General features: G+C 42.7%; 2 protein-coding genes across 2 annotated transcripts; one reads left to right on the plus strand and one right to left on the minus strand.

The window, feature by feature from the left end:
* Window positions 1-1,587: 1,587 nt before the first annotated feature.
* LOC110053466 (uncharacterized) lies at window positions 1,588-12,547 on the minus strand. The gene is made up of 2 exons (XM_089282844.1): window positions 12,462-12,547; window positions 1,588-7,880 (listed from the first exon to the last, which is right to left on the minus strand). The coding sequence occupies exon 2, from the start codon at window positions 7,726-7,728 to the stop codon at window positions 4,771-4,773; it is 2,958 nt and encodes a 985-aa protein (XP_089138970.1). The 5' UTR covers window positions 7,729-7,880; window positions 12,462-12,547; the 3' UTR covers window positions 1,588-4,770.
* Window positions 12,548-14,623: 2,076 nt separating this feature from the next.
* Window positions 14,624-18,225, plus strand: LOC110053500 (uncharacterized). Its single transcript, XM_020759739.2, has one exon. It carries the CDS (start codon window positions 14,935-14,937, stop codon window positions 17,701-17,703), a length of 2,769 nt encoding a protein of 922 aa, XP_020615398.2. The 5' UTR covers window positions 14,624-14,934; the 3' UTR covers window positions 17,704-18,225.
* The last annotated feature ends 14 nt before the right edge of the window (window positions 18,226-18,239 follow it).

An 18,239-nucleotide genomic window follows, 5' to 3' on the forward strand; every position in this document is an offset into this window, starting at 1 on the left:
TTCTTTGGGCTCGTCACGCAATCTTCCTCCTCCACTTGGTGGAAGAAAATTGCGTGACATGTCCAAAGAGCGTCTGCCCCCCCCCCCCGGGGGGTACTCCCTTACATGGGCTACATAGGTATGTGCGGCCCCAAAGGGTAAGGTTTTTCAGCCGTTTTCGTCATAAATAGGGTATCGATTTTGGCCATTTTGGTCTTAAATAGGGTATGGCTTTAGCACTCTAGTCTTGAATTAGGTATGTTTCTTGGAGGAAGCTACTTTCTCATCATTATCAATAAGACCGTCAGCGAAAGTCCTTCATAACCTATGTTTAGGGCAACTGTGCCAGCCGCAGCGGTCATAAATAGGTATCGAATTTTTGGCCAGGTCATAAATAGGGTGGCAAAAATCGCAGACTTTGGTCATAAATAGGGTAAGGGTTTTGGGAAGTTGACCGCACACCCCCATCTAACTTTTCTGGGAGTACCCCCTTCGGGGCGTCTGCATAGAAGGCTATGCTTCCAGTTGATGGAAAGCGGCGGGATTAAAAGTTACGTTTAGGCTGCTCTTGGTAGAAGCATCACTGTTTCTGATGACAGTTTGAAATTGTTCGAGCTAACATAAAGGACTCAAAAGCAGCCAAGAAATGACTCAAAGATGACCAGTTTCTTCATACGGAAAAGTGAAGCAGAGGAACCGTCAGACGCCGGCATAGACTTTCTAAAAGTCTTTTCCAATAATTCTTCCCTGGCCTGTTGGTTTCGCCGTTGGTTAGGTCGCTCGCGCTCGCCCTCGCGACTTCGTCGCTCGAAGATTACCCTCAATAAGTCAAGGATTAAGAAAAGGTCGACTTGTGGCAAATCTAACGTCTGCACAAAGGATTAATACTCTTAAGCTGACTAACTTAATTTCGCTTCAAAAGGTACGGTACGCCTTGAAATAATCTTTTTACCGGATTTATCACGCGGTGGCTCTTAATTTAATAATAAACTACATTGCAAGTTGCCTGAACTGTACGCATAATACAGAACGTTAAAAAAAAAAACATCGAATAAAAGAATCCTTAAAATTAAAATAAGGTCTCTGTGAGGTTACAAGACGATAACGTCTACTAGGAATGTAGGCTGCGAATGCAGACGTATTTCCGGCTGTCGCTTGTCTCCGCCGAAAGTAACGTCTGCGAACCCGAGCCAGGAAACGATTTCTGTGACGTAATGACTTGTTTCTCCTTGGCCAATCAGATTCCATGATAAAATGAAACTCGAGAGCTCCTCGCAGCGAATACCTCGCGCAGTAGTTCTAGGGCTACTTGAGCTAAACTGTGATTGGCTTAAAATTCCTACGTCAGAGAAATCGTTTCCTGGCTCGGGTTCGCAGACGTTATTTTCGGCGGAAACAAGCGACAGCCGGAAATACGTCTGCGTTCGCAGACTACTAGGAATGCAGAGGTCATTAAACAAAGAAGGGCGAGGGAGTGTAATAAAAATAGGATCTGTCGCACTCAAAAAAGGTGGAGGGATTTCTCGACCATTATGGCCTTGAGTTTTTCTTTCAAAAGGGGTAAAGTACAAAGTTTGACAAGCGGTGTGCAACAATCGCGCGCACAAGAAGGCTTTCCAAATGCCTTTAATTCCGCAAAGGATAACAAGGTATTAGCCAGAACCCTAAACAAAATTACCGTTAGCGTGCCACAGTTTATTTTTTAAAAGACAAGACTCCTGAAAAATCAACTCGCCAGAAGTGGCAGATATTGGTTAAGTTTCTAGCTACAGTAATAATCAAATGGTGAGCAACGCGTCGCAAATTAAAACGACTTTGTAGGATACAAGTAAATATCACTCCTACTGGTTCGCACTCGACTTGTCTACTGGAAAATAATCAACTACTGACTGAGATGTAAGTTAAAAATGTTGACTACTTACTCAGGAAAAAAATAGTCAAACATCGGCCTATGCTGCTAGAACAAGACACTAACTTATGACAAAATCAAATGATCAATTGAAATAAAACATGAAAATGTTCTGTGATCCCGGAATTATGTACAGTTCTGGTTATACGTTACTTGTGTAACTCACTGGACATAAGTCAATAAAACAGTGGTAAACAAAGTTAGATACTGCGTCCGTCCCGATCTTGATATGGTCGACTAGAATTCCATCGAGTGGAGTAATTTACTTTTCTTCTGAACCGAAACGGAATCTTCTCTAAAGAAACAGGTAGATATATACTGAAGGTATTAATATACAATATAGAAATAAGAAGCGCACATGTAAAGTCTATACCTTGTGCAAGCTAGATGAAATAATCTCCCTGACCCCAATTGTTCAAAAGGTGGATAATGCTATCCACGGGATAAAATTGTAAATGTTAGCAAAACAAACACACTATCCACTGGATAGTGATTTATCCGGTGGATAACATTATACATCCTTCGAACAACTGGGGCTAGATTACTAAATTAAAATTGTTTCCAGTTTTTACTTTAAATACCAATTGGGTATAGCTGCACAAAAATGTTGTATGATCTCGTTAACAAATTGACGCCAGTTTCTTATGCGTCTGTCCTGTTATTGATCACGAATTTCGTCATACCATTTTCAAACAACATTGTGGATCCACGAGGCTCTAGCCGAGTGGATCCGCAGACTACTTTGACAATGTTATGACGAAATTCATTGTCAACAATAGGACACACGCATCAAAAATTGACGTCAATTTGCTTTTCACGATAACAAATTGTCAAATTGTCCGCTCTCGCTCGTTGGCGCATTGCATAAATTACAAATTCATGTGTCTGTCCGTTTATTGACAATGAAAATTAGCCAATGAGCGCGCAAGAATTTCTGCAGTTATCGTAAAAAAAGTATTTGTAGTAAAAGTTGTATCTGTTAACACGTGATAGCAGGAGCCATAATCGGGGACGGAGACCGTAAGTCTTGAGATCCGCGCGCACCTATGATATGGGAAAATTTTTCTATTTTTAGAACAAATTGCGCCATCCTGACGTCATATATCCGCGCGGATCCACGCACGTGTCGGGGGCTCTCGCGTGGATGTTGTCACGTTGCGCGATCAAAAGGTGAGAGTTGCGAGATTCTTTTGCAGATTTTTCACAGCGATGGCAGGGAATAAGGCAGGGAATAAGAACCAGAGCTCTTATACGTAGTTCTATGCTCTGAGCTAATAGAAAAGGTGAGTTTTTCAGGGTCGAAAACATGACTTCGATTTCGCGCTGTGAATGAATGCTCGCGCTAGTTGTATGCGTAAGCTTTTGCGCTTGTTCTATAAAGAAAAGCTATGTAAGAAAACTCTTTGCTCTGGTATCGAGTTAATTTGTGAGTTTCCCAAACAATACTTAATTATATCCAAACCCTGTTTTGATAGTTTCTTATTGTTTCTGTTTGTTTGGCGAGTTTGCAAAAGTTTTTGAAAGGAAAGTCTGACGCATACAAGTAGCTTATTTGCATAGTGCAGCGCGTGCTCTTTCATGTCCGAGTCGGTGTTTTCAATTGTCAACAAATCTTGACAAAGATTTCTTTCGTTGTCTTTTGTGCCGAGATGCTGCAACAGGTTTCACCAGCGCCAAAAGGCTACTAACATCATGTGTGTTTCTTTAACATAGTGATATTTAAGACTGCGAAAATAAAATAGACAAGGAGTTTTGATAACTCTACCAACGAAATCGAAATCTTTATTCGAGTACCGTGACTATTCGAGTTGATTAAAGAAAGCTGATTATTTCTGCTGTATTCACATATTTTCAGATAAGCTTTTAATATGTTCTCAAACATTTATCAACCTTAAACATATTTAAAAACTAGAGATACACGAGTTCGATGTACGTTTTCACACGAAAGTGGGGAAGTCCAATTTGTCATGTCAGTTTTACTCACTGTACAAAACATGCATCGGCGTGCGCTCTTATTCATCGACAACAGTTAATTTATTGGATTTTTACACAAACAAAACTGAGCAGCACCTACAGACATAAACTTTAATGTCACTTATTAGGCCTTGATGAAACATCAAGCGTTGCTTACAATTCAGGCGAAACTCAAACATGCAATTATTTTTTTTTACTGTTCGATCGAGATAGACTCTGGTGAAATCCTCGCAAGCGTGAGGCAAGAGGAGGGAAACTTTGAAGTCCTGAAACGCTGCTATATCCAAATATATCCAACTGGTTTTTTGCTGTGTTTTGGAAAAGCTGTTAATCTTCAACATATGTGAAACTTAGAGTGGAGTAATGTGGAGCTCTTGTGAAAGAAGCAGCGGAACACAACTTGGTCAGTGATATCATAAAGTGGCACATAACTTAAGTCGACACTGTCTTACTTCACTCAAACTGGAGCAGCTTACGACGAAAATACTGAAGCAAAATTCCAACAGACCTGAAAGTATTGAGTTGTGGGCCAAAAGCATCAAACGTTTCGGGAATTTCGGACGCCATTTCCCCGCGCCACATCCGCAAAAATCCTCGCAGCATGTACGCGCGTGTGCCGCACGGGATGGCGAAATTTGTTCTAAAAATAGAAAAACTGTCTCATGTCATGAGGACAACCCCAATACTACAAATGCCGCGCGCTTACGGTCTCCGTCTCCGATTATGGCTCCTGGTGATAGACTGAATAGTAAAAAATCCCCGAAACAACGCTTCAACTGGTAACGAAGTGTCAAATTGTTTCAATTTCCCGGGTTATCAAACAAAGTTATGGACCTGAGCAAAGAACTGAATCGTTTATAAAACAGACATTAGTATCCAAGCATAAGAAACTTTCTGACTGCGGCAGTTTAGTTGTTTGCACACGAAGAATCTGGCAAGCTTCCTTGTAAGTTCAGCGTAACGTCATCTCCAATCAGGACAAATGGTGCCCAGTCACTCACCGTGTACTTCTTGGTTTCTCTCATCCACTTCATGGACTGGTGAAGAGCTTTACTTGCACTCAGTTTATCACGCACCAGATGCCCGTAGAAACGAATCATGAACTCTTTGGTAGATCTGTCATTCAGAAGCCACAGCGACACCAAAACTGAGCGTGCTCCAGATGCAATGAAGGCACGAGCAATACCCACAACTCCCTCGGCTTTCATGATCTTTCCGCGACCACTGTGACAACAGCTGAGCACAACCAATTTGGCGCGGATACCAACCTTCGAGATGTCTTCCATGGTCAGCATAAAGTCCTTCTTGCTAGGAGCCCGTTCAGCGGAACAACTCGGGGAAAGAGCGATCTCTCCTCTCTCTGCATCACCGTGGGCCGCAAAGTGGATTAAACTCACATCCTGCATCTTTCTAAGAACCTCCCGTTTTGTAGCCTGGTTTCCTACAATAGCAGCAAGGCCCAACAATGCTGCAATTTCTTGTGCCTCCTTTCTGGCTTCAGGCAATGGTTGCAGTCTTGTAATTGGGTGAACGGCAGGGTCACCAACAATAAGTGCCCCTGACGCGCTGTGATACTCGGCAGGACTAGTCTGGATCAGCTCAAGTGTTGTCAGTGAAGGTATTAGGCGAATGCGGAAGGTCTCTGACAGAAATTTTGCATTTGAATCTTGCAGTGCGGAGAAGGGCACCATAAACAACACACCGTCCGGGACAATGATGATGTCTTGGCGTTGAACGAGATCATCAACAGGGCCGAACAGTCTCTTGTACAACAGTTGAAGGCTTGACTCCTTCTCAATCTCGTCTTCTTCATCCTCCACGAGACGCTGCTGGGTTTCCTCTTTCCCTTCATCAGCTGATGACCACATGCGATAATATGCAGACAATGAGCGATCTTCACATTCAGTGCTTGCCGGCAGATTCAAAAGACCCGCGATGTCTTCCTCCCCTGATTTTAGTTTAGATAGTCTTAATCGGATTTGCCCTTCTTCCATAATCCAAAAAAACATGTGATCAAACACAACAGTTATGAAGATAATTGTACTTTGATTTTGAATGGAAAGTTGTCTTAAACCATTCACGTAAATCTCGTTTGAAAGTTGTCTTTGGTGGACGCCATACTTCTGTGACATCAAGTCGACAAGAGCCCTAGCTCGTCCTCTTTCTGCGGTGCATAATGCCTCAGGAACTTTTCCTTGAAGGACCAGAAGGGTACATAATACCCAGTAGTTTCGGGAAGTCAAGTTGTTCAGGGAAATGCTGTGTTCATCCTGAAGTTTTTCAATGTCCCTTTCGATAGAAGAAATGCTTTCAAAAAGATGCTCACATGCCTTTTTCAATTCTCCGTTGTTGGCACTATAAATACCTAATGACAAAAGTGCCACGTGTTCTCTTCCTGCGTCTTCGACCTCTCTCAATATGTTGAGACCTTTCTGTTGAATCTCTATCGCTGTTCTAAATTTTCCGAGGGCGTCGTAAACAGAAGCGCAACAAATCAAAGCTGTTGCTTCGCCACGCTTGTCGCCCATGTTTTTCAGTATTTCAATTGCACAGTCATAGTTCTCAAGTGATTTCTGGTATTGACCATTGTTGCTATAGAACAAAGCAAGGTTGATGTAATTCGCTGACATTTGCCTTTTGTCCCCAGTTGCATTCGAAATTTCGAGCGCTTTCCTCGCGTATATCTCTGCTTCGCAGGATTGTGAGTCTAGAGCATAGTACACAGCACCAAGCCCATTCATAGCGGCTGATTTTAATTTCTTGTCTCCGGTGTCCTGACCTACTTCCAAAGCCCTTTTGAAACAATCGACGGACTTTTTATATTGGCCAATTTCATTGTATATCCGGCCAAGCTCACTGAGGGATCTTCCCTCTGCCGATTTGTCACCAGTTTCCTTCAGAATGTTGACTGCTATTTCCTGGTGGTCGAAGGCTTTTTTGTACTGACCAAGTGACACATAACAAGTCCCAAGACCGTGGTGTGCGATTCCTTCTAGTCCTTTGTGTTGAAGTTTTGTCGCTATTTCACGCGTTTTTTGAAAATACTCGATTGCATCCCTGTATCGGTCGAGCGCATGATAACTAGTACCAATGTTGTTGTAGCAGGCACCTACATCGACCAGATCTCCATGCACTCTCATTATTTTAAGTGACTTGAAATGACAATCGAGAGCTTTTTGGAATCCCCCAATCTCTTGGTAAGTACTTCCAAGCTGTTGATACGACATTGCCGTTCCTCTATAATCTCCAACCTCTTTTAGTATTTTCAGGGACTCTTCTAGGTAAGGGATTGCTTTATGGTATTGAAGGAGCTGTCTGTACACGGACCCAAGGTCGCGTAGTACTTTACCTTCTCCTCTTCTGTCTCCGATTTCCCGACACATTCTCAGAGCTTCACTTTCGAACTCGATGACTTTATCCTGTTTACCAAGAGCGGAGAACGCTTGAGCCATGATAACACAAGCGACTCCTTCTTTCTGTTTGTCTCCATTTTCTTTAGCAGCTCTATGTAATTTGCTTTGCCAAAAAATTACTTGAAAGGGTTGAGCAGTGCATCTGAACGCCCAACTGATACCTTGATTTGCTGTTTCCTCTGCCTTCTTCGCTTTAATTTCTTTGCTGTTTTTCAGAACTTGCTGGACGCTTGCGAAAGCTTCCTGAAACTCATTTGTGATCAGATATACTCTCGCCAGTTGATGGTGCAATATTGTTGCAAGGCTAAAATTCCAACATTCTTCTTCACTTTTGTTCAATAGAATTTGACACTCTTTGTAGAAGTCAATGGCTTTATGATAACGATGCGTACTGAATAGAAAGTCTGCTACCACGAGACCAATATCCAGTTTCGTAACCTTTTTTTCACCCATTGCGAAAAACAACTGAAAGCATGAAGTGTCAGCTTTAAGTACCTACGTACTGTTAACTACTGCTTTTCCAAAAAATCATGAGGATTGGAGTCTTACTTGGTTCACAGTTTAAGGCAATCGCAATCGAGTACTGTTGAAGATTGGAAAATTGCCTGTGAATTAGAAAAAGGTGAACAGTAAATATCTACGAGATCAATTTTGGCGTCTACTGCGCATCCGTAGTAAGACAAAAGAGGGTAAAGAAGCTATCAATTTCGACCAATCACAAGTGAAATCGCATCGAGAGAACACTCTCGCTTTGCCCAAGTGCGCTGATGTGTGTGGCTCTGCGCGATTTTGTGAAAACGCGTAGCAAAGTTAACAGTTACGGCAGAGAGCGCGAGAAAATAATTTTAGATTAAAGTGACCGTGAAAGCATGCGGTTATGTTTCGCGTACTATGCTTTGGAAAGGAAGTTATAACGTAGGGTTCTACTCTGATCATCGGTGGCAAGAAATTTGGTTTATAGCATTTACTAGTGTACTAATGGAAACCGGCTTTCTGTCAAGAAAGTAGAAGTTGTCGAGCAATGTCGACACAGATCAAATAGCTGAAGGTTTAGTTGGGCTTGAAAATGTTAAACTGAAAATCAAAACCCAGTCAAACCCCCGGTGGGGGGTACTCCCAGAAAAATTGGGTGGCGGTGTGTAGACTGTTCACAGTCCCCTATTTTTCCGTGAGATCGTAGCTGTCGATCATTGAGTTCGATGGGCCGCCATCTTGGTCTCTTGATGCGAGCGAAACTGGGGAGTGAACAAAATGCCCATGGGTAGTGGCGGTGGGGTTAATAGCGTGGGGGTGAAGGGGCAGAAAAAATAGGGGACTGTGAACGGTCTAGGCGGTGTGCGGCCCGCTTCCCAAAACCCTTACCCTCTTTATGACCGAAATCTGCGATATTCCCTACCCTATTTGTGACCTATCCAAAATTCGAGACGCTATCTATGACCTAACTCTTAAATCAAAACCCTGTTTCAAACCTGCGTTATAATTAGTTCCCTGGTTCAGACCAATGTTAAATTACCGTAAACATAATTTGTGAAGGGCTTTTGTTGATTTTCTTTTCGATAATGATGAAAAAGTGGCTTCCTCTTAAACCCATTTTAAGGGTAGAGAGCAAAAACCATACCCTATTTATGACCAAAATGGCCAAAATCAGCTAAAATTGATACCCTATTTATGACCAAAACGGCTGAAAAACCATACCCTTTGGGGCCGCACATACCTATATAGCCCATATAAGGGAGTACCCCCCCCCCCGGGGGGGATCAAACCAGACAGCAAAACAAATACCTGTGCCTACCAAAATATTTTCCTATCATTCCCTACTCTAGAAAATCTCAATATTCTCGTTAGTAACCGAAATTTAAGTCAAGGGAGCCTTTGCTGAACAATTTCTTTCCCATAAGGTGGACTCCTCAGCCCCTAAATTTGATTATTTCAGATGATTTCTTCCCATCCCTGTAACGAGAGGTCACGAGCTGCTATGAGATCACGTGCACCACATATGACACATGATACAGTATTAAGTGATCGTTTCGTAGACTGTTCACAGTCCCCTATTTTTCCGTGAGATCGTAGATGTCGATCGTTGAGCTCGACGGGCCGCCATCTTGGTCTTTGATGCGAACGAAACTGGAGAAATGTCCAGTACAAAATGTCCGTGGGTAGGGGTGATGAAGGGCACGGCTGGCGGAAAAAAGCCCCTATTTTTTCTGCCCCGTCACCCCTACGCTATTAGCCCCACCGCCACTACCCATGGGCATTTTGTACTCTCCCCAGTTTCGCTCGCATCAAGAGACCAAGATGGCGGCCCATTGAACTCAATGATCGACATCTACGATCTCACGGAAAAATAGGGGACTGTGAACAGTCTAATCGTTTCGCAATTCTTGAATCAGACAGATCTTCTAGATTAGAGTTCGACAATAAAAGTACGGCCTTATCTGAAAAAGTCTCATGTTTATGGCAGAACGAAACAATCCTTTACCCTGAGAATCAGGCAATATCGCAGAAGACACACTACGCATTAAGTGGCTATTTTTCTGCGAAAACAATGTGACGTCATGTCTAAGTCTCAGTCCGACAGAGCTTGTCTCGCTCACCGCTAACCCCGGGGGCTAGTTTATGTACGCAGTGCCGAAAAAATAGATCTGTGCAGCATAAATGTGTACTTTATTGGAATATCTTTCCCTAATGTGTCCTCATTTGTTTAATTTTGTTTTCCAACCATGGGAAACTCAAACAACTACTAAAAAGTGGTTATAATTATTTTGAAAACCTCAGTCTGAACAAAGCGCTTAATTTCAGGAGATTTCACCGGTGTCAAGACAGTTTTAATCGTCCTTTGTTCTGTTATAACACGAGCAAGGAAATGGCGAGAGAGCCACAGATGCTTATTTCACGTTCAGTGTCTGTGGAATTTCTATTCGTGATCACAGTACTACTTTACGTTTCCCCGGAGCAAACGTTCACAGTTGGGAAAATTATATACTTCAGAAAGATTATTGAACTGAAGGCTTCATAAACACAAACCTTAGTCGATGAATTCCGGTCTTCCATGAAGTTATTAGCTGGAATAGTATGGATAGTATAGATCGTTTTCACTTCAAAAAAACATAAATTCAACTTCAAGTGTAAAATGTCCGGGAAAATATGTAACAAGATATCTATTTTAGCCCTCGCAGAGTTATCTGGTATCATTACATTGCGTACGTAACGCAATGCGGCGAAGGTCAAGTACGTATAAAAACCAAGGTATACATCACTAGTTTTGTTACTGTATTTTTGCTACAGTAAATTGCTTTTTTGTTGGGTCGCAGTCGGGACGCGGGAAATGTAACCTGAGATCGTCGAAGACAAGACTACCAGAACTAGCTCGGGTGGAGGACAAAACTAATGGACAAATATGACGTGGTTGGGGAATGCTGATTGAATGAAGTTGTCAGTCATAAAGTTTATAACACTCTGTCGTAGAAGTCAGTGGAATATACGAAATATTATTTGCAACCCCGCAAGGGTTATATCGAACGTTAACTAGGCTGCGACCAGTCTTTTTCTTTTCCCATCGGGCGAAGCGGATTCACGAATGTGATGTCGGTTAAAGAAGAACGATCGAGCAACGCCTCAATCCACCCCAGTAAGAAACAGAATTTTTGAAAAGAGGATTTACTTTGTGATGCTAAACTTTTCAGAACCCTTGCATTCATCCCACGCAGAGATTTTGACTTGTCATTATGCAGTCTCTGCAAATCATTTGACATTACCATAGCAACCGCATTTTAAGAAGGAGTTCAAGACATGCAGGTTTCTTCTTTCTGTCACAGAATTCTTCGTTTCCTAAGCGAAGGTGCAAAAGCAGCACTTTTGTTACATTCTAGATTCACTGGTTCCTGTCAACAATGTTATTTTCGGACTTTCTGAGAAACTAGAGAAATCTAAGGTAGTGAGGGACAAAAGGTTCTCCGTATTCAATAATAAAGAAATCTTACGATACCGGAAGTGTCTACTGTTGTCTTTAGATTTCTTGGGTTCTTTACTAGGTTAAATACAAGTAGACTGGTGACAAAACAATGGTCAAGAAAATTGAGAAACGTGTCCATCCCGGGGGGGGGGTACTTTGGGAATTTCTGGGTGGGGATGTGCCTCTGGGACCCTAGGACCCTTAGCCTATACCAGAGCTAGCTCAGCCAGGAGCCCATTACCCATTACCCAGGAGCCCATTAATGGACTCCTGGTTCAGCTGAATTTTGCTACCCTATACTAGAGTAAACTCCCTAAATCCCCTCATCTATCGACACTGTTGAGGCTGATTTGCGTGAATTTAAACTTACCGATTTGATTTTTTTACATTTTTGAGTGGCAATTCCTGGTTTCCCTAGTCTAGATAAAATCTTCAACCAACTAGTCAGTTTTGTGAAAAATGATACCCTATTCTAGATCCAAACGCTCTGATTTATATACCCTATCCTAGAGTAAACTGCTTGAAAACCATACCGTTCACAGCGGCACATACCTATATAGCCCATATATGGCTATGCCCCCCCCGGGGGTGTCCATGTATTTTTCATCCTGTTTTCAACCGATAAGAACTGTGTAAAATTGTAGTGACTGAGATTTGCAACGACAACGCATGGCATTCGTTCTGTCTCGATGAAGTTTGATTTCCTGCGACGATTCTTTAATTTTATTGCACACTTAGGAACGTGAAATTTAACTCAAAAGTCTTAGTGTAACGTCATCTCCAATCAGAACAAATGGTGCCCGATCACTCAGGCAGTACTTCTTGGTTTCTCTCATCCACTTCATGGACTGGTGAAGAGCTTCACATGCACTCAGTTTATCACGCACCAGATGCCCGTAGAAACGAATCATGAACTCTTTGGTGGATCTGTCATCCAGCAGCCACAGGGACACGAGAACTGAACGAGCGCCAGAAGCTAAAAAGGCGCGAGCAATACCCACAACTCCCTCGTCACTATTCGCCACTTTTCGCGACTGTTCGCCACTATTCGCATTATTCGAGACTATTCGCACTATTCGGGACTATTCGCTATTTGGGACTATTCGCTATTCGCTATTCGCTATTCGGGTTTTCCAGACACCCTCTGAATTAACATAATATTCCACCGAAAGCGTCCACAGTTGGGAAAAGCACATGCTACAGATAGCTAACCAAAAGTTTTATAAACACAAACCTGTCTTCAAGTTCTCTATGCAGCTATTCCAGTGTAAAATGCACAGCAAGATGTGTGTCTAAGTGGTTGTGGTTTTAAAATATGATCTACACAAATCACAGATCATATTACCAGCACAGGACAATCTCGTGACATTGTAAGACACATGGCCACACGTCACGCGATGTGGTGCGTATACCGAACAATTGGAATTTTTACTTGTTACATATTACAGCAAATTGCTTCTCTTTTGGGACACTTAGATTCAATTGGTAACATCCAAGGCCAACATCTAAGTTCTCTAGGGATGGGGATATCGAGCAAAGTCGTGATCATGTTTTTTTGGTTGTTTTTTTCATTTCTTAGAGTTAGAAGCAACAACATCACTTCTACCCACCCCTCCCACCCCCCCGCCGAAAGATAAGCAAAAATAAAAATCCTCTCGCTCCCCAACCCAGTCAGGTAGGATTAATAATGTTAGTATGCCCTGGCTAAATTGGGATGATGTTGAGGGAACAAAGGGTATTTCTACAATTAATCAAAGGGAGTTTTGACAGAAGATTTTAGGGAACAATGTAGTTTGACAGGGAACAAGGGCGAAGACGTAAAACTTTTAAGCGATGAAGCCAACATGCTCACCCCCCCCCCCCTTCTCACCCCTGAGAGGCCCTCAGATGATATCCTTAAACAACAAATCCTTCATTCTAACTGAAAAAAGCAAGAATAACAACCACTTAAAGAAGATCGATTTCTTTTTTCTGGTCTATCGCCCAGTAAACCCCATTAGAGAAAGTCTGCTGTGGGATTGACAACACGCTTACTATTGGTTTGAGTGGGATGGGAGGGGGGGGGGGGTAGTGTTTGTATTTTTTGCTTGTGCTATGCCGATCAACTTGCTACACCCACTTCACCTGCTTCAGACCAAAATAAAAAGAAAAATCCACTTCCTATCAATATTTCGGAACACCTATCAACTCAAATATTCACATTTAACAAATCTTAGAGGTTCTTGTTAGAAGTTACGCCTTTGTATCTCAGAACAAGGGAACATGATAGTTTTACCACCTCACTAAAACGTTGCGAAGTTTTTGAAAATTAAATTGCAAAAGTTCAGACCAAAACAGATAAAAAAAAGACCATACTGGCGACATGTAGCTACTTCGACTTTTACTTATATACCGCAAAATTCCGATCGCAATTCTTCGGCTTAGTTTTGTTCAAAAGGCTTTTTGGTGGACTTGGTTCGGACTGGATAAAAACCGGAGGCGTCTGAAAATGTTTATGTGCATACGAGCCAAACGCATACATGGAAAGCGACTGTTCCCATGCCAGCTTCTTTTCATCAGTTCTGATTACCAATTCGGAAATTAACGCGCGGTGGCGTTTATGATTTGTTTTATCTCACTTCCTGAGAGATTTCAATCTTTAATCTTCTTCTTCAGGCCCTTCTCAACCCTAACCACTTGAAAGTACTGTCACAGGGGCGACTCCTATATGAAAAAGGTTGGAGAGGCTCGTTGTCTCGCTTAGGGGTATCAATCAAGGATTCTGGTCTCACTCTAAGGGTGTTGATGACGAAATGCCACTGATTTAGCCGTCAGTCTCTCTTAGGGTGCACTCACAGATATAATAATAAAATAAACGCTCTCATTTCCGTTTTTAGGCCCGATTTCCGCCGGTCTCCCCGAGTCCGGTCTACTAGTAGGGGCTTCTTCCCTGGATAGCGGCCTGTAATCGAACCTATTCCGTTTTCAATGGTATCTTTTAGGAATAAAATAAAGCTCAAGCCATGCCCAGGTTGATCTCCTTTAGGGGTTAAATTCAAATTTTCCGACAAGCATCCCCGACCGTTTCATATGGTCCCTCACCCTTCCCCTCCCCCTCCATGGTGTAAGACTGAGCAGTCTTGGGAAAGGACATGACACAGTAAGGAAGAAAGGAAATAAATGTAACGCACATATAATCTGGCATTCTCTGGGTGTCTGTAAAGCTGGCTCGTAATACGTCGAATAACCACTGACTAATTTCTACCTTAGTCATGCAGACCAAAAGCGGCGCTTTAACAAAGCCCGTTGCCTCCAAAATATGGTGAGCTCGATTTTGTTCTACCACCGGACGATTTACCAAAATAGTATTTTGTGTGGTGAATGGTTGATTTTTGATGTAACAATTTTTTTGGCACTGGTTAATTGGGATATGGCATCATTTTACCGTGGACTAAATTGAGGTAATTGCACACACTCAGTATATCTCCCCCAAAATTTGATCATTCGAATTGCGCGAAAGTGAAAGATCAGTATCGACCTATCGTGACAAGCTATATGTACTTTACGCAATGAGCCGGCTATAAACTAATAATTACTTCACGTTTCATTTTCAAATGGGAACCACTGCTGTCTGTCTGTGTGCATCAGTGCAATTCCATTTTCAGTGGCGACCTTTTGAGCTGATCAACTTATCCGTGTTTCCTCTTTTGTAAATAAGCTTCAAAAGCATGGAGAGCACAAGCGAAGAAACAGCATTGGACATCGCATTGTTAGTCGCTCAGTTCTTGGTTAACAGCCATCGTTACCAGAACGCTATCGATCTTTACGAAGAGATTTTGATCATTTCCAAGCTAGAGTGCTTTCAAGCAATTTTCTTCTTCGAGGATGTACAACTTTTTATACATCAACAGCTAACCAGCGCCTATTACTGCTTGGGGAACGCAAATGAGGCAGTGAAACACGCACAACGGGTCGTTAAAATGAGCATGGAAAACGGCAATCGAGCACAAGAAGCGACAGCCCTTGGTTGCCTCGGCTTGCTGTACGAGGACCTGAAGAAATATGACAACTCAATCGCTGCGTATCAAAGATCGCTTGGATTACTGGGAGAGATAGGTGATAAGCAAGCTGAGGTTATAGTCCTAAACAATCTAAGCTCTGTTTATGATGGTCTCCGTCAGTATGACAAATCAGTCACGTCCCTGTTAAGAGCGCTGGAAGTCCTGAAAGCGCTTGGCGACAGAGCTGATAAAGAAGATGAAAGGAAAATTTATGCCAACCTTGGTAAAGCATACCTCAGCCTCTGGCAACACGACGAGTCCATTTACTATAAGACGAAAGCTCTGGAAACCAGCCAAGCAATTGGAAATAAATCAGGAGAAGCATTTGACGCAATCAACCTCGGAAACTTGTATTTCTTTCTTGGAAAGTATGAAGAGGGGATCAAATATTTGGAGAGATCCCTCGCGTTAAACAAAGCCGCCGGAAACAAGCAAGGAGAAGTGAACAGTTCCTATAATCTTGCTAGTTTGTATACGGTCCTCGGAAGGTATGATAAAGCCATGAGCCACTTAAAGAGATCTCTTGATATCAGTGTTCAAATCGAGCACGAGCTGGGAGAAGCCAGATCGTACCTCGTTCTGGGTGAGGTATACCGCTGTAGAAGCATGTGGGAAAAATCAGTCACATTCCTGAAACGTGCGCTTGAAATAATGAAAGAAATTGAGGATAAAAGTGGAGAACTAATCGCCCATGAGTCCTTGGGAAGTGTTTATGGTTCCCGTGGCGATTATGATAACTCGCTTGAAAATTTTGAAAAAGCTCTAGAGATCAGTGTCGCGTTGGGGGACAAAAAAGATGAGGCCTCGGTGTGCAGCAACCTGGGTGCCCTGTACCTCAATTTTGGTCAGTTGGATGATTCAGCCAGTTATCAAGAAAGAGCTCTCCAACTTTTAAGAGAAACTGGCGACAGAGAGTTTGAATCTTCGGTTCTGTCCAAGTTAGGAACTGCCAGCTTCGTCTGCAAGCAGAGTCCTAGCGAAGCAGTTGAGTATCTGAGTAAAAGCATCTCATGCAGCGAGAGACAGAGTGAAGGACTTGATGACCAAACGAAATTGTCACTCAGGGAACAGAGAATAGGGTGGTACCATGTCCTCTACGTGATTTTGATTTACATGGGGAGGTTTACCGATGCGCTGTACGCCGCTGAAAGAGGACGCGCCCGCTGTCTGGTAGATTTAATGGCAGAGAAGTATTCGATTGAAAACACGTCTCCACCAAGGAGAATTGGGGTAGAGTTTAGCGAGATGAAACGCCTTTCCTCGAACAAGCAAGTTAACATCGTCTTCATGACCACATCGTTGACAACCGTCTTTTTCTGGGTTATCAAGCAAGGCGCGGAAATCGCTTTTGTGGAATCAATTTGTGAACAGTGTTCTGAAGACGTGGAAACTACCCTGGAAGAGATGGTAACGAAGAGTCATCGGTCCGTCTGTGAAAATAATGAGGCCAAGTGCGAAGATCGCTCACTGAAGGCGCTATATGGAGACGTTCAAAATGAAGCGATGGACTTGCGCAATGTAGAGCTCACAGAGGACGAGGAGGAAGAGGAAATGAAGAATACAAGTTCAATACTGCATCTGATGTACAACATGTTAATAGCCCCTGTTGAGCATCACATCAAAGGTCAAGAAATCGTCATTGTTCCTGAAGGTAGCATGTTCAGGGTTCCATTTGCCGCACTGGTAGACGCCAGTGGAACGTTCCTGTCGGAGTCGTTACGAATTCGACTCGCTCCGTCTCTTACAACTCTCACTATGATCCAAGAACGCCAACACGATCTCCACATGGACCAAGAGGGCGGGGCTCTGATCGTCGGAGACCCGGACCTTCCTGGGATAATGAGACTGTCACCATTGCCTGGAGCTCGAATAGAAGCCATAGAAATTGCCCAGGAGTTGGGCGTGACACCGCTGGTTGGAAAACAGGCCACCAAACATGCAGTATTGCAAAGGATTCAGGAAGTAGCTCTGGTCCACATTGCTGCTCACGGAAGCTCAGAAAGAGGAGAGATCGCTCTCGCTCCCGACATTTCTCCTTCTCAAGTACCAAAGAAGGAGGACTGTTTGCTGACCATGGCAGACATCGCAAAGGTTGGTATCCGAGCCAAACTGGTCGTGCTAAGCTGTTGTCACAGTGGTCGCGGAGAGATCATGAAAGCCGAGGGAGTTGTGGGTATTGCTCGCGCCTTTTTAGCTTCTGGCGCTCGTTCAGTTCTCGTGTCCCTGTGGCTGCTGGATGATAGTTCCACCAAAGAGTTCATGATTCGTTTCTACGGGCATCTAGTGCGTGATAAACTGAGTGCAAGTGAAGCTCTTCACCAGTCCATGAAGTGGATGAGAGAAACCAAGAAGTACACGGTGAGTGACTGGGCACCATTTGTTTTGATTGGAGATGACGTTAAATTTGACTTTAATCTGCGGAATGAACTAGTCTGACTTTCTCGAAATATCACTTCAGCTTTTTTCCACATTTGGTACTAGTTTTAAAGGCTTTGGTTTCAATGGAACATAGTCACAGGCACAATCACAGGCAAAAGTTAATGAGCGAGGTTAAGTTCGTAAAGCATGAGGCCGGGTTTTCGTTTGAGACATGATATGAACATACCGTATTCGACTAGCACAAAAAAATGTATCAAATAAAATAACTACATAATAAATAAATGAATAAAAATACAAGTCAATGCAATGATGCAAGGCTATAAATCTTTTGTTGTTGCAAAATCTACACGTATTCTATGGAAGAATTCAACAGCCCTTCTGGAATTAAAATTCAAGTGTAATTTCTGTTTGTTTTTTTACCTACCTAGCTTTGGGTGTATTTTTGTTAGTGACAACCCATCACATTTAGAAATGGTTAAACGACTTACGCCGCACGCTGGCTTTCCCTCGAAAAAGATTTTTACCTTAATTGCAATTGCGATAAGATGGTAATGTTAAAAAAGGAAAAAAACAAAAGAATGCCACTTTAAGCT

Source organism: Orbicella faveolata, unplaced genomic scaffold (genome assembly GCF_042242905.1).
Source record: "Orbicella faveolata isolate gen_17 unplaced genomic scaffold, um_ofav_v1 contig_12, whole genome shotgun sequence".
Lineage (NCBI taxonomy): Eukaryota > Metazoa > Cnidaria > Anthozoa > Scleractinia > Merulinidae > Orbicella > Orbicella faveolata.